Source organism: Sparassis crispa (assembly GCF_003851025.1).
Source record: "Sparassis crispa DNA, contig_000001F, whole genome shotgun sequence".
NCBI lineage: Eukaryota > Fungi > Basidiomycota > Agaricomycetes > Polyporales > Sparassidaceae > Sparassis > Sparassis crispa.
In genome coordinates this window covers 588674-613278 of record NW_020939748.1, presented here as the reverse complement: position 1 = coordinate 613278, position 24605 = coordinate 588674, and the positions used below count along the sequence as shown (strand labels likewise).

The following is a 24605-nucleotide window of genomic DNA, read 5'->3' as shown; positions in this document are numbered from 1 at the left end:
TGTTCTATCCCGTGGGTGTCTCCGGCTTCGTTGTCAAGGGTTTGATTCTGCGCTGGCTCACGACCTTTCTGTAACTTTACAAAGCCCTCATGATGTTCATAACGTAGAAACCCTGGATGCCATCATGGTTCTTTGGCACGAAGCATGGAATCCCCGAGATTTCCTGGATCTTCAATGCATCAATGCGTACACTGCAGAGTCCATGATTCCATAATACATGGTTTGAGGGCTATAATGTGAAGGTTCTATCATGAAATTATACATGTCATGAGTCATGAGTGCGTGAGCATGTGAATACACAAGCGCTGAATATTGAATTCTACAGCGTCTTTGCCGTAGGTGCTGACCAAACCTAATGCTGACAGGTGCAGTGCCGGGAGGACTCGTACTTGATACCACGGCAGCACCAAATGAGACTACCTCAGGAGAGGAATCCCTCTGCGCATCCTGAACATTGGGTATGTACCTAATCTAATTTATTAATTTGTCTCAATTCTGAGCTCTGGCAAGACAGAGAGGTAAGGTTCATCAAGTGGTATCTATATAGGTCTATAAATATTGAACGTCGATTGTGATCCCGTGCCATAAAGATGCAAACTGGAACAAGCATCAATTAACCAGAGTTGCACAGCACTAACGCTGCCTCAAGATGTAACCTCAGCCGCCTTCCCATCCTGCAAGCGCATGTTCCGAACCAGCCTGAATACACATCAGCTGCCGCGCACAGAACAGCTGAACACTACAAGACGTCAGATGGAGCATACTCACATTCCCGAGAGACTGGCCAGCGCGCCCGCAGGCACGCCGATAAGGAACACGCGACTAATGTTGAGCGTGTACGCATGCAGGACCGCTTCGCGCATGTCCGGGGCAACCTCCGTGATCGCCGTAACGCTCTGCTCGACAGCCATGGCGAGCATCGCAGGCAACTGTGGTGCGTACACGTGCAGGTTCGTGCGGAGCAAGTTCGTGAAGATCATGCCGCTAATTCTGATGTGGGAATGACAGCAGAGCAAAAGGGGATCAGACATCAAACTGCGCGGCGAGACAGAGCAGAGAACGACCCACGAAACTCCAATAACTCCACCCAGGTTCTGGGTGAAGGTCAGAACGGTCGTCGCCTGTGCGAGCAGGCCATCCCGGCCTTCCCACTCTGCCTACATTGCTGTCAGCAGTGGCATGTAAAGAGGCAATGAGCAGATAATTACTTGACATGTGATGAAGACATTCTGCATAGCACCACCTATAACGCAGCAGTTGCCTCAGTAACCACCAAGTATAATTGGTTGTGTGAGTGCGCACCGATACCGACACCATCTACAGAACATCAATTGAAACTCATGGAATGGGACAATAGCATAGCTTACAGATGATCTGAAACCCAATGGCATGCGAGTTCGGGGTATTGAGGGTGAGGCTTGAGAGCAGCCCCGCACCTATGCTGCACAGTAGAGGGGAGAGCACGAGGACATGCCAATAACGGCCAGTCATCTGTGGTGCATCAGCCTATACTCAAATAATCCATTGCAGCTCCTGTGCTCACCTTGATAATTGCACCGGACACAATTGACGCTGGTAAGGAAGTTAGCTAATACACTAGTTAGAAGGTGATATCTATCTACCTATGATAACAGACAACATAAATGGCAGGATATCCACTCCTGACTTGGTCGCGCTGTGCCCCTGGGCCTGGTACCTGTGAAGGAAATTTTAATAGAAGTCTATAATAACATCATAATGCAGTCAGCACAGACCACAAAGGTAGATAGTACTGGTAGAATGACATAAGCATGTATTCAGTGAAATGACAGAACCTCAACATACGGTTCCATTCAAAAGACCCAACCCAATGAATGCCTGTTGAGAAATTAGAAATTACAGTTGCACATTATCCATGACCCAGACTCACAGATTCTAAGGGAGTCCCGACCTGGGTACGGCTCAAGAAAAGACGAAGTGGAAGGAGGGCTGATGAGCCCCTGTAATACTCCCAAGCCACAAATGATACCATGAGCACACCAGACACAACAAACAGAGCAATGATCACTGCACTATCCCATGCATAAGTTGCTCCACCCCATTGAAGAGGAAGGAGCAGGGCCACGACAGATGCGAGACTGAGGACAGCGCTAACCCAGTCTAGCCTGCGCACCAGCTCGAAGCGGCGAGCTGGCTCGTCCCTCTCTCTTCCTAGAGCTCGGCGCGTCTTGAGAAAGAAGAACACCGCGACCATGATAACACCTACAAACTGAATGTAGATGAGCAGAGGCGGTGACATGGAGTTCAGCAATGGCCTTACGGGTAGGTTAATGAAGAAGCACCAGCGCCACGTAACATGATCTACAGGAGATTTTTCAGCATCTTATAGGCATGTTCACCTATGCACAAACCGGTGAATGTGCCGCCTATCAAATGATGTCAGTTCCTGACATGTTGAGCAGCAAATTTATTTCGCACCTATCAGCGGGCCTACAATAGATGCCAAGGCGTGCATCATACCGAGCAAACTGAACAGCATCGTCCGATCTTCAATTCTCGAATTCTAACATAGTCAGCTTTGTCGTGGTGAAGTCTAAACGAGAACATACTTGAGCAATGATAACAAGGACCGCATTGACCACCCTGGCAGACAAGTCAGGGTGAGCACTATAAAAACACGTAAGCACTTACCCTGCACCTCCAGTTCCGGCAACCGCTCTGCCAAAGATGAGTACGGGAAAAGATCGGGCAACAGCACAAATGAGGCTCCCTATGCCAAAGACTATGAGAGAGCACAGGTAGATGTATTTTGCTGGCGCCAATGTTAGCAGCTGGCCTTGGAATAGCATTAGACCGGCAAAGGTGAGCAAATCTTGTCGATTTCAAGTGCGTTAGCGGGCAGACCCAGATAGAAAAAGGTGATATATTACAGGAGGTCGTGACCCATGCAGACTGAGAAAGTTTGTCAAACTGAGACGCAATCCTAGGCAAAGCGGTTGCAACCTGTTGAATTACCGAGAAGCTCGTTTGAGTCTACTCGAAGTTGTAATGCAGGACTTACAATTGTCTGATCCAGGTTGGCCAGAAGAATTGAGACCATGAACGCACTAAGTGTAGGGTTCGTCAGGTCTGGTACTGTGAGGGTGACTGCGTAGTCTGACCTGACTGTAGTCCACATCTTCTTGTCCAGAGGAGGTTGTGACGCAGAGTTCGTATCTTCGACCGAGATGCGATCGCCCTCAAGCTTTTCTGAAACATTTTTGTCTGCAAAATCCCTTCAGTGCTGAAACCCTTCGGAAATAATTATGGAGAATACCACTAGCTGATTGAGTGCCCTGCATCTCGTCTTCCACTGCAGTATCCTCTGTAAGAGTAAGACAGAATGAGGTATGAAAGCATATGAAGGGTAACCCTTCTCACCAGGTTGAAGCATTGTGTAGAACGTCGATGCGCCAGAAGGTCAGGAGTTGGGCGAATGGCCGGAATAGCCTGGGGAAGAAATCAAGGTTGCGGTGGGCCGATTCCAGGCGTGGGGCCATTGCTGCACATTACGGGAAAGTCCATGCTTCGAGATGGCACCGAGCGTCTCGTGCCACAACGGTGGGTGCAGGAGAAGGAGCGCAGAACCGTCTGCAGGGACACTGGCCATATTTGGGCATGTAATCCATCTCGATCTGATCGGTCTAGATATGAATCGACTAACCATATATAGTCAGCAACGGAGACTAACTTCAATTCAGTCCCGCGGCACTTCCCTATCTAACTACTGACTCTGTGCGCCAGTGTGCTTCTGTGGCCGACATATCTTCCAAAAAATAGATGCTTGCTCAAGCGCTCGCTCTCGGCGCCACGCCCAATAATGCTACTCTTCTGATTCCACGCCGACGTCGTGCCACATTCAGCGTGCACGCCCCAACCTTAATTCGCCCTCTCGCGTTCACGTCGACCACACAATGTGGGGAAAGGTATTCGTAGCTGCTTTCGTCGTCTTCCTCACGACGCGGATTCTTCGCTTTCGTGCGAATCTCAAGGTAAGCCAGTACTTCAGCCTGGACCATATCCGTTCTGACGCTCTCGCGTCGTCAGACTGTTGGAAACCTCCCTGGTTTGCGCAGTATATTCAATCCTTTCTCTCTACCCGGTGCCATTACCCCTACGTTTTACCTGAATGCGGGGCTCAATTGGCATTGGTTGTGGCGCAGATCCAGTAAGTAGCTATCAACCACATGATCGTTGACTCTGACTGTGCCCAGTTTACAAGTACTATGGAAAGCAAACCATCTCATGCGTACCTGTGTTGCATGGCGCACCAACTGTCTACACGATCTCCCAGGATGTAGCAAAACAGATTCTTACCGCCGGCCGTGGTTTCTTCAAGTCTCCCGAGTCCACCGCGGCGTTAATGTGAGCGAATCGTGCAATATGTTAGTACAACTGTTTACTGTGAACAGGCTGTGGGGAGATAATGTGGTATCCTCCAATTACGATGCCTACAAGAAACATCGTCGTATTGTAGGCCCTGCATTTACTGGAGCTACGTGCGTTAAACTTCCATCTCCATGAAATCGCAGTGAAATCGCAGTTCTCCATCAGGTATGCCTTCGTTGCGAAGGAAACGGTCCACCTGTATTATGAGATGGTTGATGGAGAGGATTGGTCTCAAAAACAAGTTGTCATCATAGACTCCATTAATCGATATCTGTCAAAGGTGTGTATTTCCGTATGCAGCTTTTCCTTCCGCTGATTTTTGCAGTTTGCACTCGGGATTGTGACGAGATGTGGATTCGGACTCCCTTTTACATGGGTCGCGTCCACGGAAGAGGCCGATGAGTTGTCATTTGACAAAGCCCTCGCGATCGTCTCGGAGGGTGCGGTTACGCGCCTTGCAACGCCAGGGTGGGCATACAAGCTACCCATGGAAAAGTAAGCTGTCATTGCTTAGTTCATAATCATCGCTACAACACGAGACAGGCTTCACGAACTAGATAACGCGTATCGCCAGCTCTCCGCGTTCATGAGCTCCTTCGTTACAAACAAAAAGGAAGAACTTTCTTCTTCCGCTGATCCCGTCGAGGGCGCCGGCAGTGATCTCTTCACGCGCCTGGTGACCGCGAGTGAAGCCGAGGGAAAGGATGGGCTGGCAGAGTCAGAGCTTGTAAGTGATATTCGTATGCATCGTCTAGTTCCACGTGAGCTAAGTTCCTCCTCGCTGGCACAGATTGGAAACATATTCACTTTTATGTTTGCCGGGCACGGTGCGCACTCTAATTATGATCACCCTGCGTGACAATAAAACTAGTGTTCCTTAGAAACCACTGCTCATACTCTTGCCGCAACGGTAGCGATGCTTGCCTTACATGAGAAGGAGCAAGACGATGTGTACAAACACATCCAGGAAGTTCTACCGAATGGCCGAGACCCGGTTTGTCATCGGTCAACGCCGGCTCCCGATGTCTTGCATTGATACAATCTTTTGTAGACGTTTGAAGATTATGCTCGCCTCGACAAAGTTCTAGCCTGTTTCCAAGAATCTGCGCGGCTCTTCCGTGAGCAAAGAATCTTGCTGTATGGGCTGTTGTTGTTAAACAATGTTTATCAGCCGCGGGCTTCGTGGTCACCAGAGACACAACAGAAACAGTGACACTTAAAATACCCCCTGAAGATGGCGGCGGGACCCTCGTCCTGCCTCCGGGTGTGCGCATCATCATCGACATGATAGGCCTCCGTGAGTGCTGTCCTTTGTTCCCCCACAGGCTACTCACATCTCGCACGCCCAGACTATAATCCTAACCTGTTCCAGGATCCGGAGCGATTCGACCCCTCGCGCTGGCTCGGCATCGCAGAGAGCGAGCTATCGTTCTTCGGGCTCGGCCCACGTGCGTGCCTCGGGCGTAAGTTCGCGATGACAGAAGCAGTGTGTTTCCTCACGCTCCTCGTGCGTGACTGGGAGCTTGGTGTTTCGCTCGGAGAGGGCGAGTCGAAGGCGCAGTGGCGCGAGCGCGTCATGCAGGGTCGGATGTTGGGGCTTACGTTTGGCGTACCGAACATCCCGGTGCGGCTCAGACGCAGACGGGCCACTTGAATAGAAGCCTTGATGCGAATTGTCGTCTTCCTGTGAGCACGGACGCTGTTAACTTAAAAGTTTGTGTTGCATGTCATTGGCCTCCCTGATATCGGACAATTGTTCACCCGCAGGTTCTTTCGCGGGAAGGCAGTGGGCATTACTGGTCTATGTAGGCATTCTGATCTTACGCAGAGAAACCTTAAAAGGGTTTTGGTTACCGTTTTCCGCCTGCACGAATAAGCTCAAGGTTGGTGACGCAGGCAAGTATTCCCTGGCGTTTAGTGCGCGGGTACTGAATTGCAGAACAGTGCGCTCGATTCAGCGTCTGAGAAGTCGAACCTGTATCACCGAAACCATGGGTCGCCCAGCACGATGGTTAGCCGCCCGTGTAAATTCGTCGCCCTTCCCTGCTGCGACATCGTCTGATTCGCGGACGTTGCGTATGCCACAAGGTACACGATAGAGACAGCTCCAATCTATCCAACAACGGGCGGCTGTTTTCAGTCCATCTATCACTGACGGATTCATCAAGCCGACGATGCAGTGGAATTCACGACAATCGATGGCTATGTGTTTTTTCAGGTGGGTTTGTTGAATTGTCATAACACGAGACCAATCAGTATGTCTAGGTCGAACAGTATAAAAGAAACTAGCAACCTGTGAATCAGTACAGCCTTCGACATGTTGACCGCGACAGACCTTCATAGCACCATGTGTTCCATGATACAGTCAATTGTTCTTTCCGCCTCCTTCCAAGTGTTATGCGTGGTGATTGCCACCACTTTTCTCGCCCTGCTGTATGCAAGCAAGACACCGTCTTCCGCCACCTCTGATGCGAGCAGACCACCTCTGGTCCCTTCGAAATGGCCTTGGCTCGGCAATGCGATACAATACGCTTACAATCGCTCCTCGTTTGTGCGGCGCTCCATGTCAGTGCCAAGGTTTTTGTTGAGATATTGCTCCCTGATGCCCTACAAGGGATCGTTACGGTCCCATCTTTAGGACAAAGTTAGGTGGCCGAGACGCCACTTTCTTCACGACTCCCTCCCTCATCGTGGCTCTCATGAGGCGGTCGCAGCAACTAACCTTCTACCCTATTCGTGCCTTGGTCCATACCCGTGCGTTTGGAATGTCCGTGGGCGCTGCTACCTCTGTAGATATTGACGATCAAGTCTATCCCGTGGCGTTCCATCCGTATTATTCGAAGGCGCTCATGGGCGCCACCACCACTGTCTTCGGCCCTCTGCTGTTGAATTCATTCAAGGCTCTTATCGCCAGATCGGGGTCCACCTTCGAGATCCGTCTGCAGGATCTCATATTCCCTACATTCTTCCAGTGCTCGTCGCGGACATCTTTCGGAACTGAGTTTCCTGCGGACGCTGCGTTCCCAGAATTCCTAGTCTTCGACGAAGGCTTTTCATTGTTGTCGTCAGGACTGCCCACGTACCTCTTCCCTAAATATCGACGAGCCCGTGACAACCTCCTCTCCTTCATTCGTGTTCATACCGCGTCAACTAGGACCAATGGCGACTTCGCCACGGACCCCAATATATCACGCGAAGTTGCGGAGGCTATGCGAAGTGCCGGGTGGAGTGAACAGGACACGGTTGGACATCTCCTGGCGTTCCTGTGGGGCTCACAGGGAAACGCCATGTGGCTGACATTCTGGTGCCTCTCCCACATTTTGGTCGACAACGACAGTGTCGCGCGCATCAAGAACGAAGTCTCTGAGGTTTTGAAGAGGGAGTTTGGTGGGAGCATTGCGGATCTCGTGGCTGCGGATCCGGCAGTCCTTGATGCAGAAAACTGTCCACTGCTGGAGTCTGCCATGAAAGAGTCGCTGAGACTCTGCTCTGAGTTCATCATCGCCCGCGTCGCAAAGGAAGACACCATGTTCGACGCCGCAGACCAGCAACCTTATCGCGTCACCAAGGGGGAATGGGTGTTTGGTTTGCCCTCGTTTGTACACATGGACCCGGAGGTTTACGACTCCCCTGCGGAGTTCCGCATAGACCGCTTTCTTGAAGCGGATGGGCGCACTGCACGGAAATTCCAAAAAGGCGGCAGGCGTGTCGATAACAGCCTCATGTTCTGGGGTGGAGGGAGCCATGTCGTGCGTCTTCAGTTGCAGTCTGAATGTCGGTTTGGTTATTATTGACGATGCGCTCAGTGCAAAGGTCGTTTCGTCGCTGAGTATGAGGTCAAGCTTTTCGTCGTACTCGTGATCTTTTTGTTGAATCCGAACCCTATCGGAATCGTTCATTGCTCAGACGGGACCTTCACCAAGGATTGCGTGGTTCCAAGTCGAAGCGAGACCCATGTCGGGGTTCTACACAGCGACGAAGACCTCGTCATATGCTGCAATCCACAGTACGATGCTAAATAGCGACATCTTGTTGCAGGTCATATGAGCTGTGTATACGCTTTCCTTGTATGTTTGCTTCACAGCAGGTGCTTGTATCGGGAATTTACATTAATGTTTCCAGCAACGCCCGTAACTTCTACCTTGATGACGCTTTGCCGCTTGAACTTGGGGTCCATCAGGACAGGATCTGGCGGATATTGATTTTTGTCTCTCCATTCAATCCTTGCAGTCTACACAGTACTCCTGTGCTATCCGTGTGCGCCTTCCTAAGCGGTTATCTTGTGTCGCTCTGCGCCAAGTGATACTTGTGTCCTGTACCTACAGATGCTATTCTAACGAGTTAATAGATCACATCGATACATTGACTTGATGTTCAGATGCCGCGCTGTCCATTGGGCGACCGCACACACCAATCTCAGTAGCATATATTGGACCAATAAAGACTGACAGTAACATAGAAGACCTCAGTGCTTTCGTTCCGATGATATTATGATGAAACCTTCCGAGCACTGCATGCTGTCTTTTATTTTTAACCGTTGTCCGTCACGGCATATCAACGCCGATGCAGATATACTTCTCGACCCTCTGCCGCCCCTTCCGGCAGAGGCCCCATGTGGTTTGGTAAACGCCGACCTGATAATCATAGTGGTTGCGTGTTAAATTGACGCTTATCCTGAACACACACCGTGACTACAGACTTGGAGCAATACGAAACGCAGATATACTGTTCTTCCGGATTACCATGATCAGCTCCGACTGCTAAGCGCGAGGTCAAGCACAGTCTCGGGTATGCTCTCATGGCGTCTTCACGCTTGAGGTGTGCCCTGATGTCTGCCACTAGAGAGGTGTGCACCATCCCTTGTACGTGCACAGTATCACCTCGCGATTTGATCAGGACTGACGCTGACATTGATTTAGAAGACTTCCGGCCGATGATATCACGGCAGGACCTCAATTGCAGCACGTTGTTATTTTCGTCCGCGTCTGCACGTAGACGTAAGCTGTCAGAACGCTGTATCTGATATCTGATACGATCGTACGCATCCTTGTCCTGTGTGGTATAAGAGATCCCGGCGATGTTTATTAACACCTAGCCCCTACTATGCATACCGAAACACTTGTTAAGACTCTTTCTTCCCTCCAGCAAGTCAGTTATTCCTCAGGTAATTGTTCATTCTACCCCTCTTCGCTGTTGGTCTTCATTCTTTTAGTGGCGGCCCTGGTTTTAGTTGTTTTTGATCTTGTCATTACCCTAGAACAAGAAGTGCGTATTCATTGCCCGCTTAAGTCTGGTACTCTCGCTCAATTTGTCAGGTGGAGTTCATCTGGAAGTATGCATTAACACATTTGTTACTTTTTAATTGGCCCTAAATCCTTATTGCAATACAGAGCCAGGTGGTCCTTTCCGAAATGCCTCTATCTAGTGACCAGATACTATGGGGTGTTCAATCTGGCGTAAGTGTTACATTTAATAATAGTGCCATCTGTTCATTGTCTCACCTAGGTTCTACACCAATGGTTCGGCTCCTCCCCGAGAACCTCTGTGCCTTATCTGATTACTTGTTCAGTGGTTCTTAGCCGCACGGTCTCAGTTAATGTACGTTTTTGTCTTAGCTGCGATTATGTCACATGCCTGAATATCATTGTGGAATTAGTAGTGAGATTGAGTGTCATCTGGTGTTATTCTATCTTCTGAATCCTTTTAGCTGTAAGGTGTATGTGTGGTTTGACAGCTTGTGAGCTTCTGATAAGATGTTGAAAATATATTAACCTCACATGTCTGATATGGAGTACAGCAGTAAAACAATCTTCTACCTCACAACGGTCAACATGCTTTTTGTACTTCGAGTATATGCCCTTTATGAACGGCGAAGGTCCAGTAAGTACAATTACATCTTGTGCCCAAAATGTCTGTTCAACTATGCTATAGTGTTGATTTTCCTCTTGATTGTGGTCTTCGGTATGTGACAGATGAATGCTTAGCAAGCATATTGATGACCATTCCCAATAGTGGAATTTAGTGTAAGCTTGATTGTATCTTGGCTTGAACTATTATCCTCACCTTGATTGAAGACAAGTACAATAATTGCAGTTCTCTCCCTGGGATCAATTACTTTTGTGGAGAGACTGCCAGGTATTCCTATCCTTGGATGTGTAGCTTTGAGTGTACCTCGGCTGACACTGGTGTCATGGTGAGTCACTGGAATCTGTGGCAATGCACTGCTTATGCTCAGACCCTTTCAGGATCATGTATCTAACTGCAGCATGTAAATTTTACCTCTACTCCCTAATTTCATGCTCTGAACATGCTCCTTAGGTACCTTTTATGTGCTCATGATGTACAGGCTTACTAGGAGCACAGAGGTAAAGGATTGGTTTAATGTCAAGCTTATCTTTTCTCGTATGCACACATATCCCCTCATGACTGCCTTCTATGTGGACGGGAATCTGTTCTTTGGCATGTGAGTACATGATCACCACTTGCCTTGTCACATGAGTATTGAATGCTGTTCACAGTGCTTTCCGTATGCTCTTAATAATTGTGATCAAGTACAACCCCCTTACTATGTTAATTTCTAACAGTTGTGATACTACTGAATACTGTGGCCAACTTAGTCGGAGGTGTATTGATTGGAGTAGGAGGGCCGTGAGTGTTCATTTCTGACAATATTGGTCATCAATGCTCCCCTGAAATTTTTACGTAGCTGGCTTTCTGCAGTTTATACCGTAGCAGTAAGGTCCACTTATTGGATTGCTGAAGAACAGGTTGTTCACCACATTAACAAGCAGGGTTCTCGACTAGTGCTGAACCTAAAAATTCAAAATGCAAGCCATGCAATGCCAGAGTCCACCCTCAGTATGCACAGTTTCTCTGCTGGGACCACTTCAGCCCATTTTGGTGTCCTGCCAGTGGGACTTGGACAGGATGATTCTGAGATTGGTTCTGTCCTGCTTCAAGACAGAAATGGTGATAGAAACATGTTCATGGCTACAGCCTGATATGATGGCTAGTTCTGTCAATGGCCTTTCTTAGTTAGCTTACACACTAGTGGTGCCCAGCATTATGTTACAATTGCCCAGGTGTCTGCCAGACAGATCTGACCAGCATTTTCATTTTGTACTTCATGAATCAATCCATACCTCCAAGTACACCCAAGTTGCACTCATTCAAACATGAACAGGATACATGCAACAGCGCAGCGAGAAGTCTCAGCAGCAAAGTGTATTTCTCAATCACTATCGCTGCTATCAGACTTCTCTCCGTGATCCTCGTCGTCTGTACTACTCTCCTCATCGCTCTCCTCGTCCTGCCGCCTCTTCACTAACCCGCCCCGCATCATCGCCATCTGCCCTGCGAGAGAGTCCTCTTCGGGTTCTGAGATCTCGTCGTCCACTGGCTCCTCCACATTGAGCACCGCCGGGTCATCGATCTTCAGCTGCGCGACGAACAAGCATCATCAGAGATCAGGCAGGATGTAAAGCGCAGTAGCTTAAGAGTATGGATACGCACCACCATATCTCGCCACGCTTCCTCGCCCACAAACGTGTCGCTGACCACGTACAGCCTCCACGTAAACATACCGACGGCTGGAGGCGCCTGGAACTGGATTTTGAACGATCGATAGTACTGGCCATGCTCAGGGTCGGCTACGGGAATATCTGTGACCCTCAGCGGAGGAACCACAACTTTACCTAGTTTGACGTCAGCAAGCACGATCCACCAAGCGGGTTTGCGATTCTACAAATCGGTCAGTCAAATATGCATCGATCATAGAGCGCGAGAGGAGCACGAACCGCTGGCCAGTATGGCGCGTGCGCCCAACCATTACCCAGGTCTCCCTGTGGCAGGTCTTCCGCATCCTTCTTGCCGGCCAAGAACTCTTCCTCCTTCGCGTCCGGAGTGCGTGTTTCCTGAACAGGTTCATAGACGGGCATCTCAGCCGAGGGTGGGGACAGACGCAGCTTGGCGACGAGGTACACGATCGACGACGGTGTGACGAACCGCTCTCCGATGACACGGAAGGATGCACCAACTACCTCGACGCTGCCCCACCTTTCAACAGCCTTCTTCACATTCTCAACCCGCTCATCACCCTTAGCTTCGAGAGTACTGATGACGTCCTTCACGCCGTTGGCCCGGGAAGTGAGCTGGATGGCCTCATCTGCACTTATGCAGGGAAGCTGAGCAAGCTTAAGCTGATCTTGGCCTGGAGGTAGCGCTTGGGCGAGGTACGCATGAAGCCGCATCACTGCAAGCGTTGGGTGGAGCCAATTACGTGATACGCTGATGTTGAGCAAAGAGTTCAGCAGCGTTGGTGTCTGCAACAGCACCTGTTCTTGCTCTGCAAGGAACAAAGTATAGCAGTGAGTACGTAGGTGAAAGGGCTTCACAAACAGGTAAGCGCACCTTTGCGGAGTGATGAACTCGCAACCGGCAACCGCAAGAGGTGCGCATAAAGTAACACGAACGCCCTGTGCCGATGTTCATGCTCGTCGGCCTCTGCGAGCTTCTTGAGTACATCCCACTTGCCGTGGAGCTTCTGCTTGATCTTGTTCTCGAGGTCCAGAAGCTCACTGTCATCCTTAGCAGATTCAACAAATGGCCACTCCCATTCAAAAGTCTTTCCAAGAGTCCCAACGACATCGTCAATACCCGATTCCTCAGATAGATTCTTGAAGAATGCGGCGGCGCTACGAGCATTCACACCGTCCTTGGTTTTCTGTCTGTTGCCGAACCACCAGCGGCCCTGTAAGTCAATAATCAGGAACCTGCCATCAGAACTCCAGAAATACTCCTGCACGAATCATGCGCAGGTAGTGATTGAGTGAGATACCTACCACAAGCGCAGGCAGTGCGCCTCCAAAGATGGCACCATACGCTCCCAGAACCCAGATGTTGTTCCCGCTCTCAACAATCCACTTCGGGAGTGCAATACCCATAGAGACTTCCTGGCGACCATCGGGATGGCCATACAGCTCCCAGTTCTTACGAATAGTCTCGTCCGTTAATCTGAAACTGGAGTGAATAGATGGCGATACCTTAACCACTGCATCACTCACGATTTGTACGCTTTTGTGATTTCCACGAACTTCGCTTCAACCGACTCCATCGTTTGATTGACCCCAAGTTTTACCTTGTCTGGGTGGCTGGATTCAACTGATTAATACGTATGTGTGAAAGCTGGCCATCCACCGAGACACGTACAATGTCCGCGACAACTTCTTGTAATGCGATTTGATTTCCTTTAAAGAGACTCCCTATATTTCACACGTTCAATTTCACGAGGTGTGACGTGGTAAAGAGACGCATATAACCAACGCTGCGAAGTCCCAGGATTTCGAATGGGTCATAAATTTTGTTGATAACAGTTGTTGTCGCGAGCTTATGTGCGAGGAAAGCGACCAGCGACCATCCTACTATAACGATGATGGTTCTAGAGATGGTAGTGAGCGTACGCGACAAGCTGACAGATATGGAGACACACTTTCTCTTCAATCGAGGTCCCAGAATAGAACCCCCTTCTCGCTTTCGAATGTTCTCTCGTTGCTGAATGCACAAGTTGCATTGACAGCCAGGTGTGCTCGGGCTTTCTACAGCACATAGCGCTCAACAGATACTCGTCAAGACTTTGCACAGCACTTACTGCGTGATGGGAGTGCTGATAGTGAGAGAGGGATTAAGATAATGCACAGGAATGTTAGCAAGAAGTACGCGGCCATGTTGCCGGATTCGTCATAGTTGTAGTTGGCCATGTTGGCCTACACACGACACAGAGAAACAGTTTTTGCTACAATTGAGTCCCCAGGCAAGCGAGGCAATAAAAGAGGGGCTTCTAGACGAGAGATTGAGGCAAGAGTGGACGGAGACGTGGAATTAGAGAGCAGGCAAGCTGTCCGCTGGCGTCGAGTTGGCCGTAAGAAGTAAAGTAACGTGGGAATGAGTTGCCTTTACCGGCTTTGCTCTATACTGAACGCCCGCTCGATGCCGGCGTCTGCTCACCGTGTTGAATACCGCGAGAGATCCTACCACTAATAAGTCAAGGTTTGGAGGTTTTTGTTATGGTCCCAGCATAGCGTTGGGTAAGACAGGACAACAAATATCACCAGAAAATTTTCTATCATCATGTACGTGTGCGCCTGTGTCACGAACATTCTGTTGCTGATGTTATATGTCATCAAGGTGGCAGTTACGTCGTAAGTATACCACCAGAAACTGCCCACTCTCCCTGTTTCTGGAGGACTGCTCCTTCTTTCTCCGACACTTGACTCTTCGTGCACGTCATCTTTACCAGCGAATACACGAATAACGCAGTTTTGAGCGCTCTTCCTTCTTCTTCCGCAGCTACAAGTACCTGTATTTCCCTGGCGTCACTGCAGCGGAAAGTGATACCTGGCATCTATGCTCGCCTTCCGAAGACATACATCGTAGCTGGTGGCGCAGAGATGACATGCGCACCGTTAAGGATCGAATGCACAAGGACACATAGGCCAGCAAAAATCGAGACGCCGGATGCGACGCATGATTTCTTGACTCTTGGTAAAGGCCTGAGCCAGCCAACACGCTTCGCGAGGTCACCGGTCACCGGCTACGTCGGAAGCTCGTGAACTTGAGCAGCCTTTCATTTCTAATGTCCTTCTGTTCGCAGAGCTTGAGTCGATGTCGCGGTACTCTTCACCAGTGAAACTACCTAATGGACCGTAGTTACAGTATACCGTCTTCGTTGTCGATGGATCAGAAACGTCGTCCGGCTGTCCAAGTGACATACCAATAGGCGGTTGCTGCTGTATATGTCAGGCTTACAGAGACCGTGTGCACTTCTCCGCACAAGGGACTAGGGGTAGCTGATATCCCCGATGGTTGTATCTGGGCATTGTGTAGTCCGCTAGGTGCACTTCTTGAGGATGACGGACAAGCCTCGACTCAAACGCTGCAGACATTGTTTATTCGACAAAAGAGTATGCTTCCATATGGTTACGCTTCACATCACCGTGGAATGATCCTTTATTTACTGTCAGCAGCCAAAACGTGCTGGGGGGTATTTGCTGTCAAGGGTCGCCCCGCCAGAAAAGTGCACCACACGGTGAGAGGGGCTGAAGAATAGGTAGCGCGAACTTACGATCGCTCACCCGCAACTCAAGACGTTGGGCGCGCAGTCCGGAGACCTTCCTCTTGGGCTTTGATCTCTGCGTTAGAGGACGCGTAAGCATTCCTGACGAGCGAGAACACGAAAAGGATACGTACGTAGCGCCAAAAAGGTGCTATAGTAGCGCGTAATAGGGAAATTTCCTGACGGAAATAATCCGTGACGGACAATCACAGCGACAACAGTGCTCAGACCCACCGTAAGCAAACCATATTCCGTCATGGCCAGATTCACGCCACACAGAGCGCAACTCGCCTTCACTGTCGAGGCCCCAAACAGGCTTCAGGACGTCACGCACTTTCGGACCGCAGATTTCTTCGACGACATCGCGCGCGTCGGATTTCCCGTACCTATTCCATACGTCAGATTGCAATGACGGGCTTTGGCATGTAAGAAGTACCCTGTCGCAAAGATCACAACATCTGCGGCAAGCTCGGTGCCATCGCTGCAACTAAGGCCATTCTCCGTGAAGCTGTCAATTGTGGTACCACTCTTGAGCTTAATCTTGCCATCGATGATGTCCTGCGCGGCTCCAGTGTCTGAAGCCGTTCAACACAGTGTCCCGTGAACATATGAATGGATACCTACCCATGTAGTATCCACCTCCACGGCCGTAGAACAGAAGGAGCAAACCCGCGTTATCAGGTCCCAAGTTTGTTTTGAACCCCACACGCTTCAAGCCGTCTAACATTTCCCTGGCAAACATGCTCGTCAACCATCACGCATTCCCCATGGAGAAGTAGAGGACACACTTGTCAGCCGTCTCAGCGAGGTACGGGAATACACGCTTATTGAGCTGTCGAGTCACTGCCAGAGGATACGATGCAGTCACAAGGTCAGCGTAGTCGGTCGGCACGTCTTCAGTGTACAAGCCTAGCACCAAATATTCAATCAAGGTCGTATAACTCAATTAAAACCACGCACCGGCAAGCATGATGCGCACGGCCTTGACAGACATTACACATGTGGAGGACCGTTGGAACCTGCGCCGACGTGAAGACCGGCTTCACGTTCACTATAGCATGCCAACTTACATTGTGACATCGAGTCCATGCTGGGAGCAGTCGCGAGCGATATCGTTGGCTTCACGTAAGGATTATAGATGTTAGTGCCTGCGCAGCCGAGCATATCACATTTGTACAAACCTGAATTGCAGGCGCCGACGACGACGACTTTCAGACCTTTGTAATTCTCGGCAGATGTATACTGAGAGGAATGAACGACTACACCCTTAAAACGCTCCTGTCGTTCGCGTTAGCTACGTGGACGTAGACATTCGCGTATTCGTACCTGACCAGGAATCACCGGTAGGTGCGGTATTCCGCCACCTAGGCCAGTAGCAAAGACAAGATGGTTTGTTTCCAGACGTCGTGTGGAGCCATTTCGCTGCACTGTGATGGTCCACGACTTGCGCTTGGAATCCCACTGGGCGTTGTCTATGTGCGAAGACGTCCATACATTGAGTTCGAGCGATTGAGCGTAGTTCTCCAGCCAATTGCCCAGCTGAGCATGTCAGTTGAGCAAAGCGCCGATGGGTGAATGTTCAGTAAGTTACCTTAGTGGCCGGAGCATATATCGGCCAAGTTGAAGGGAAACTGTATCGAACGGTGAATACAGTCCTGGAAAAATATGGTAACAAACTCACGGCATATATGGCATCTGATCGTACCCTTCGTGTTTCTCTCAGTACGAAAACAATGAGACGACAAACATTGCACGTACACACTGGATCGTGCAAACACAGAGTTTTGTACCGATTGCGCCACTGGGGATAAAAGGTTCAATGATCAGATTGACGTTTTGTCTGCACTAGAAAGGGAACGAACATTGTCACCAATGCGGGCGTTTCGCTCTATCACCAGGGACTGAACACCGATGCTCTTCAAGCGTGCGGCAACCTCCAAACCGTTGTGACCACCCCCGATTATTACAACGGTAGGGTGTCCATCAGCGAAGTCTACTTCTGCGCGACGCTTCTCTTCCCAGGTTCCTTGGTACATTCGAGGATCTCGCCGAGAGCCAACCTGGAAGACATGAGTGAATTCGAGACACGTGGATGCTGGACACATTCAAGAGTAAAGGCTGGTGCTACAGGTGCACGCGCTGCGCCCACTTCCCATATAACCAGTAGACTTCGAGTGCTGGGGGAAGGCATCTTACCTTCTCGGGAAACTCTTTGAGAGAGTTCATACCAGTGAACATCGTGTACGCCTTCCAACTGCTATCGGCAGTGGGAACCAGCCGGCATGTCCCAATACCCGTCCCTACAGCCGTCTCGAAGTAGAAGGAAAACAGAATGAATGCCAGATCCGGGTAAGGCCGATGAAGGACCGGAGCATGAAGAGCATCATCCCGGAGGGACAGAGGTCGGAAAGCAGAGGTGCGCAGATGATCATCTAGATAGCGAGCAATAGAAGAAGAGCCCTGTAAGGCACGGAAATCCCAAGAGAGTACGAGCAGATCTCTCCAAAAAGCATCCTGCAAGAATAGCTGAGTAGCTGAGGTAGGCTCCTCTTTGAGCGTGTCTATGAATTGCCTGAACCAGTCATGAGCCACCGCTGTGGGAGAAATATCAACTGGAATCTGTGCGTTCAGTCTATCGAGAGTAGGAAGCTCGAAAGGACCCTCCCAAGAGGTAGTGTTTTTCGCTGCAGGGGATACCAAATTGTCCATGCCGGAAGCCATATCGCTGTAGATGAACAGAAGAACGACGAGAGGTGATGAGAGAGAGGAATATTGGTGAACAAGACTTGGCGCGTTTTGTTCACGGCAGAGACAGTCGCAGAAAATGAGAGAACGAGTCAGGTTAGCTGACTACGTCAAACACGAGACTGCGAACGTAATGGTCAGGAGATACCAGCTAAACTTCTCAGTGGACGCAGGTGTTCCATACCCAGAGACACGGGACGCGCGATATCAATCAGAGAAGGGTGCGTGATCAAGTCGTGGTGGCAGCTGTCTTGCTCATAGTGGGGATCCTTGCTGACCACACATTCCACGAGACATGTAGACAGACTTACGGCAGCATTGTACACTGAGGACTAGCTAGGTAGCCTGCGATCATGATTGAAAACTATCCGTGCACCCAGCCAATCAGAAGAACAGAAAGCGAGTCTAAGATCGGGTGGCGTAGAATCTGAATCGGGCCTGGTGGCACGGGACCATATTTTCAAGAACTTGACAGGTGCCACCGTCGGATACTAGGACACCGTACAAGACAAGGAACGGATTAAACAGAGATACGAGTAGCAGACAATTCGGGAAAAGACCTTGCAGGGTCGTGGCGGAAGCAATCCTCGATCCTACTGTGGAAAATGTGGAAGAGCCTCCCGGACGTCAGACAGCATTAACAAGAGAGCGTAAACACCTCTAACAGTACCAGTAGATACCTTCCAGGCTGAACTCTTCCACGCGTGCACCGACGATAGTGGCTCATACTTCGTCATCAGCAACATTCTGAACTCGTGGCAATCTTCATCTGGCACCTAGACCACCGCTATGAAAACCCGCAGCAGGTGAATTTTCTGCATCGTAAGCTCGACGAAACAACTGAGATCCACAATATGTTTCAGCACGTCATCCTTGTACTCCTTCCGCTGTGCTGGGGGAATGTCCCCAGGGACATAACGTGGGCTTCGTTTCGACGATCTAGTGGTGACTTAGCCATCTCCGTTATGAGCACCTGAGCAACAAATTCCGAAGTATTTACCGACGCCTTGACGGACCATCCTTCCGTCCAACGAATTCCGCGTATGAAGTCACTAGGTTCGACCCTGAATGTTAGCTCACCCATTCTCGTCCTGAACTCGTTGCGCTGGTAATCTTAGATACGTGCCATGGTACATGTTGTAGGACGGCGGCTTAACTTCATGAATGGAGAGAAACCACTTTCATCAGATCCGTTGATGCCATTGTCGCAGCTAGGATGAAGCGTAGCAAGCGAAACTTCGCCACCGAATCGAACGGCACCGACTTCATGATGCCCATTCGATCTGCATACCACAGATGTACAGTCCAGCCGTCTATCGTGAATCCAGGCTACGATTGGATGTCATGGGACAGTATTTCCAGCTGGTATTTCACAGCCTGTCCGTGTTGGTTAGCACCTTACTAACGCCGGTGATTGCTCCTGAGCACGCAGTAATGCAGCTAGGTCACGGTCAGAATCAGTTGACAACATGAGGGTGCATAGGACTCACAGTTATTGGGGCACGTCGGGGAGTTCTGGATTCCAGCAAATTTGTCGCGGTAAGGCAGAACTTGGAAATAAATGGAGGTCCCGATGAACAGAGTCCATGTGCAAGCCGTCGAACGGTCGACTTAATTAAGCATCATCTGTCTACTTCCATGTCGACTCCGGGTCATCAGTAGGCAGCGTCAGGAAGTATTAGCAAGATATCTCAACGAGCTCCTTATGGTGGTGGGAGTCTAATGAGAGAAGCCGATCCACCATGCGTTTCTTGGTAGGGTCATCAAATGGGAACGACCACGTGATCATGTCCTCAAACGTTCAACGTCCGAGTCACATCAGATTCTGTCATGTCCTTTGCAAGTAAAACATAACTTGGCTAGGCCAAAGCATAAAAGATTGGCATAGCTTTGCATGCCGACCTTCCTCGACTCTTCTCATGTTATACTGATTTAATCAGCACCAGCCTCTCTTGTCTTTACCCGATATCTTCAAGTCAAGACGATTTTGCAGCTCAGCTGGGAGATCCTCGATAATATGGAACGCTTTAAATGCTCACGCCACCAGTCGCCAATCCGCCTGTAGCACATCCTGCCAGTCATACCTTTCCTCGACACTTCCGGAGTCCTCGCCGACGACCAACCCTCCGAAGGATACCTCCACTGCGCCGTGCTCCTCCAACGGTTTCACCACTAGCTGGTCTTCGTATGATACAACACGTCCGACGTTGAGAAGCATCTCAGGTGTGAAGGTGTTAGGGTTGATCCCGAGTGCCTGCACAAGTAAACGAGTGGACAGTGGAATGTTAGAACCACGGCAACGTACCTTCCATGCAACTTTACACCCTACTTGCAGTTGCGCTGGAGCAGTAATTTTTGTCAGTGAACTCCATCGCCCCTCGACAATACCTCGATCAAACGAAGGCGACAACTGAGATTCCGTTACAGAGTTGCAACCAGCAGAAGCACCCATCGTATCAGCACCGAGTGCCTCGTCAGGCTCATCGTATGGCAGGTAGCTGTCTTCCGCGGTAGCATCCTTCTCCCACGCTTTCACCTTGCTTTGCTTCTTCCTTTTCTTAGCAGGCAAGCCCTCCTCAACATCGACGCTCGTGATGAACATGTTTGGAGGCAGCTGCCCGCGTTCCTCTTTCTCCGACGGTGGGACCAAACGCACGAAGCTAGTCGAGCGGATCGCATCTGCGACCTCGTTGCCTTGCGCACGAGAGAATGGAAGTACATCCTGCGCAGCCCCGACCTCGATGCGAGCTGTATCCGCGGACACCTCTTCCGGAGAAGAGAAAACAATTTTGGCAGGTACGCCGAAAGCCAACGCATTCTTGAAACCTCTGCGCTTGTTTTTATTCTGCAGGCTCGCCATCATGAATGCTGGAGCAGCATTAGCTTCATTAGACGGGGTGACAGACTGCTCTTCCTCTGTCCGCGGTAGATTTGTTGTCTCGCGTTGCGACGGGACGAGAGAGTGGACCTTAGAGCCCAGTGGAATCGCGTTGACGCTAGCAGGTTCCGCCGTCGCCGCTAGACGTTCGTACATCCGCTTGCGGCGGCGTCGGATGTTGCGATTGTGCGTCCCAGGCTTTCCCTCTCCTGGTGGTACATGACGTGTTTCAGTTCTCCTTATGACATGTGAGATGGAGTTCGCGTGTAGCTGGAAAAAATTGCTGACTGGTTCGACTTATGCGTGGCTGGCGCTGACCTTTCAGCAGGTGTCCCGACCTTGGCTTTCGTGACGGCCAACATGCCAGCGCGAGCGGACGCAGAGGACGAAGATGAAGAGCCGTCTGAACTGTTTGAATCAGAGTCTGACGAGCTGGAGTCAGATTTGGGTTTGGACTCTGATTCTGATTCTGATTCGGAGGAAGAAGTCGACTCTGAATCTGAGGTCAACGAAGCATCGGCATGTATAGCCGCACGTTTCGTTGAAACATTTAGCTGCAGTTTTCGAGACGCGGCTCGGAGCACTGGAGGCAGTGGTGTGGTGTCGCTCGGGTGCTTCGACCGCTTCCGAACGGGACCTGCTTCTGCAGCCATATGAGGGAGGAAAAGGAATAACGCAATTATCACATACCATCCGTAGATGCCTTGCGCTTGTGGAAGGATACCGCTGGGACGTGTCGGACACTGTTAACCGTGGAAAAGAGGACTATGAGAGCCTTCGATCGGCGATAGCAAGCAACAGACCAGTGTCAGAACTTACACGATGAGGTCTCCATCTCTAACTACATCTATCGGACTGGAGTCGAGAAGCTCGAAGTCTTCCAAGACGAGAACGATGTCTTGTGCACGAACGCGGCCATGGAAGGGTTGGAGCTCAGAGCAAAGCCTAGCTTTCATTTCCGAAACTGATGAGACAGAGTGTACGCTGTACCATGCCTTCACGGTTGGTAATGGTGCAACACTTTCGATCTTTACGCGCATACTGCTCGAGAACTAAGGCCTGAGGAAGGATGATTCGGCGGACAGAGGCCAAGCCACCGAGTACACGCGTGACCGACAAAGGAAATTCTTTCCCACGGAACGCGTCGATTTTCCAACCATTTGCATCCATCATACCCTCAATTCAGAGTGCTGTGACGTGAAGAATACTCGTGATATGAGTTTGCAGTTTGTTTGATAACTCGTGCATGTCGTCAGTTTTTCGCTTGAAGTTCGCTTGGCCCATTTATGGCGCATAGATGATAACAGACTCACTGGCAGTTCATGCTTCTCCTATCGACGTTACTATACGACGTACTTTAAGATACCAAAATCTAGTGAGCCGTCGGTCAAATCAGGGCCTACGTGTGGCTGGCTAGACTTATGTCTGATGCATTCTCTTTAGACCATTGCAAGTGCTCCCGAATCGACCTCTAAGGCATATGTGAGAGACTTCTCAAGGTCATCGTTCGTACACCTTCTGACTAGATCCCTAGATGCTCTGAGCCCTTTCATGGTTCGCCGTTCCATGGGCATTTGCATCGTGCCTCGGACTGGCTACGCGGGCGCTCCTTGACGACGTGAGGCCTTTTCCCTCTCGGCAGGGCATTATCTGATCACTATTCCAGCCAAAATTCCCAACATACCCGAATCCACTGTCCGCCGCTCAGACAGGTGCGGGTTTGACGGCGCCTGCTGCTGCTGCCGTAGTTATGGGTAAGGGAGGTGCCGTTCTTATCCTGCTTGTCATCTGGTAAGAACTTGCCACTTTGAACTGCTGTGTATCTCACAAAAGGCTCCTGCAGCATGGCAGTTACCTCCGCTCTAAGTGCAGAGCTGATTGGCGTATCAAGCCTTTTGTGAGTTATCTTGGTACCTCCGGCGTCCCTCGACTGACCCATCATGTAGCGCGTACGAGTTAGTGCGCTGTGTTGGACACCAGCTGGTGAACGCCTAATTCTTCTCGTTTACAGCTTATACAGGACCTACTACCGCCCTAACGCAACTGGCGCAGATATCGTCTGTGTCTCCCACTACTTCATCTGTGTTTGGGCCGTGTGGTGTGGTGCTTGGGCAACTATCGTACGTCTACGGTCTATCTATCATTCCGCCTCTCAGCTGTTCATGGGGGCGTAGCTGAATGCCGCGACCATCAATCCCGGTTGGGTGAGTATGCGGCGTCCTCTCCTTCTAGCACCCGCTAAGATCGGTGTTTTTTCCAGCTGTTCTATGTGCTGTGAGTTCCCCTTCCTGTCGATAGAAAATGAAACTTTACGCTGACCTTTTCCAGAGGTCTTGTCCTCAGCCCGATCGTGTTCCCAATCGGACTCACTGTAACTTAGTCCAAGCTCACGCGCGCAGGTATACTATGCGGGACTATTACCGGCGCTATTCTAAGTATGTTGGCCTGGATGATCACCTGCTGGAAGATTTCCGGTATGCCGCTTGTGTGCACTGCTACTGGGTCTCGTGTTCTGATGTTTATCCAAGGCACTATCAACGTGACCAACCTTGCAGAACCGTACTCTGCCGTCACCGATGGGCTGACGGGCCTCGTTTTCTTCGGGTTGGTCACGATATCCGTGTCTCTTGCGAGTGCGTCTCACGCAATCAACTACTTAACGACTGGCATAAATTGAACGGATCAGACCTAGAGCCTGCCCACTACGACTTCGCGGGAACCCGTGCGATCGCGGTGTATGACGAGGTAGAGGCGGTGGCGGCCGTCGAAGATAGCAAATCTTCGTCCAGTGACGAGAACGAGGGTGCAGTCGTCGCGGAGCCGCCAAAGGGGGCCGCCAGCAGGGCTAAGCTCATGCGCGTCTTCAAGCGGGCGGCGTGGCACTGCCTCGCGCTGACAGTAATCGTCGGCATCATCGGTAAGTCTGAACGAACGGACGGTCTGCAACGATTAACTTCGTGGAGGTAGTGCCGCTGCCTATATTCCTCACGGAGTACACGTTCAGCGGGAACTTCTACAAGTTCTGGGTCGCCTGCACTATGTGAGTGGTGCCCGGGACTGTCTCTCCGTTTCCACTCACCCCTAGTTGACATCAGCGTTTGGGCCGCGACCAGTGGGATCTTCTGCATAATTCTGCCTGTTTGGGAATCGAGAATGGAGATGGGAATCATTTTGGATGGAGCGTTCAGGATGCTGCTGCGAAAGTCACAGGAACAGTGACTGGAATAAATCACGATAATCCACGTTGGTGATAGACGCTTTGGGATCAATTATATTTGAGTGTCCATGAGAGTCACGCTAGATCTACTGGTACGCGAATGCTGAGGCTAACGTCGTCTCCGTTTGTACTTGTAATCTTGTATTTCTAAAATAAACAGTATACCGGCCTCTTCGTGTCAAGTGTCACACCCGGTGTTGAATTGAGTGAAATGGTACATTGCTATCCAGAGACTTACATGGAGATCT

General features: G+C 50.3%; 7 protein-coding genes across 7 annotated transcripts; 3 read left to right on the top strand and 4 right to left on the bottom strand.

Moving 5' to 3' along the window:
* Positions 1 to 644: 644 nt before the first annotated feature.
* SCP_0201870 (Efflux pump roqT) lies at positions 645 to 3412 on the bottom strand (the record flags this gene model as incomplete). Its single annotated transcript, XM_027754102.1, has 21 exons — positions 645 to 699; positions 769 to 990; positions 1069 to 1157; positions 1209 to 1243; positions 1303 to 1317; positions 1368 to 1491; positions 1544 to 1572; positions 1623 to 1696; positions 1755 to 1771; positions 1825 to 1857; positions 1910 to 2248; positions 2300 to 2340; positions 2391 to 2405; positions 2458 to 2542; positions 2589 to 2622; positions 2671 to 2851; positions 2910 to 2982; positions 3041 to 3086; positions 3141 to 3243; positions 3296 to 3343; positions 3400 to 3412. The coding sequence occupies 21 exons, from the start codon at positions 3410 to 3412 to the stop codon at positions 645 to 647; spliced, it is 1671 nt and encodes a 556-aa protein (XP_027609903.1).
* A 520-nt stretch (positions 3413 to 3932) lies between these two features.
* Positions 3933 to 6061, top strand: SCP_0201860 (predicted protein; the record flags this gene model as incomplete). Its single annotated transcript, XM_027754101.1, has 12 exons — positions 3933 to 4010; positions 4066 to 4186; positions 4233 to 4383; positions 4431 to 4517; positions 4573 to 4687; positions 4733 to 4902; positions 4951 to 5134; positions 5198 to 5234; positions 5289 to 5401; positions 5459 to 5525; positions 5579 to 5704; positions 5757 to 6061. The coding sequence occupies 12 exons, from the start codon at positions 3933 to 3935 to the stop codon at positions 6059 to 6061; spliced, it is 1554 nt and encodes a 517-aa protein (XP_027609902.1).
* A 693-nt stretch (positions 6062 to 6754) lies between these two features.
* Positions 6755 to 8429, top strand: SCP_0201850 (cytochrome P450; the record flags this gene model as incomplete). The annotated part of the gene is made up of 3 exons (XM_027754100.1): positions 6755 to 6972; positions 7022 to 8156; positions 8214 to 8429. 3 exons carry the CDS (start codon positions 6755 to 6757, stop codon positions 8427 to 8429), a joined length of 1569 nt encoding a protein of 522 aa, XP_027609901.1.
* A 3209-nt stretch (positions 8430 to 11638) lies between these two features.
* Positions 11639 to 14162, bottom strand: SCP_0201840 (Translocation protein; the record flags this gene model as incomplete). Its single annotated transcript, XM_027754099.1, has 10 exons — positions 11639 to 11845; positions 11920 to 12147; positions 12204 to 12751; positions 12817 to 13156; positions 13248 to 13419; positions 13470 to 13556; positions 13615 to 13667; positions 13729 to 13843; positions 13895 to 14000; positions 14054 to 14162. 10 exons carry the CDS (start codon positions 14160 to 14162, stop codon positions 11639 to 11641), a joined length of 1965 nt encoding a protein of 654 aa, XP_027609900.1.
* A 1381-nt stretch (positions 14163 to 15543) lies between these two features.
* SCP_0201830 (FAD/NAD(P)-binding domain-containing protein) lies at positions 15544 to 18238 on the bottom strand (the record flags this gene model as incomplete). The annotated part of the gene is made up of 15 exons (XM_027754098.1): positions 15544 to 15593; positions 15652 to 15696; positions 15752 to 15903; positions 15954 to 16092; positions 16142 to 16248; positions 16306 to 16426; positions 16478 to 16536; positions 16588 to 16636; positions 16699 to 16795; positions 16844 to 17056; positions 17109 to 17148; positions 17199 to 17223; positions 17276 to 17318; positions 17380 to 17577; positions 17714 to 18238. The coding sequence occupies 15 exons, from the start codon at positions 18236 to 18238 to the stop codon at positions 15544 to 15546; spliced, it is 1863 nt and encodes a 620-aa protein (XP_027609899.1).
* Positions 18239 to 20194: 1956 nt separating this feature from the next.
* On the bottom strand, positions 20195 to 22180 carry SCP_0201820 (hypothetical protein; the record flags this gene model as incomplete). The annotated part of the gene is made up of 6 exons (XM_027754097.1): positions 20195 to 20231; positions 20302 to 20516; positions 20568 to 21378; positions 21429 to 21783; positions 21831 to 21883; positions 21960 to 22180. The coding sequence occupies 6 exons, from the start codon at positions 22178 to 22180 to the stop codon at positions 20195 to 20197; spliced, it is 1692 nt and encodes a 563-aa protein (XP_027609898.1).
* A 710-nt stretch (positions 22181 to 22890) lies between these two features.
* Positions 22891 to 24359, top strand: SCP_0201810 (hypothetical protein; the record flags this gene model as incomplete). The annotated part of the gene is made up of 12 exons (XM_027754096.1): positions 22891 to 22931; positions 22984 to 23037; positions 23087 to 23095; positions 23152 to 23260; positions 23315 to 23344; positions 23401 to 23414; positions 23469 to 23511; positions 23608 to 23614; positions 23669 to 23773; positions 23827 to 24057; positions 24108 to 24180; positions 24236 to 24359. The coding sequence occupies 12 exons, from the start codon at positions 22891 to 22893 to the stop codon at positions 24357 to 24359; spliced, it is 840 nt and encodes a 279-aa protein (XP_027609897.1).
* Positions 24360 to 24605: the final 246 nt, after the last annotated feature.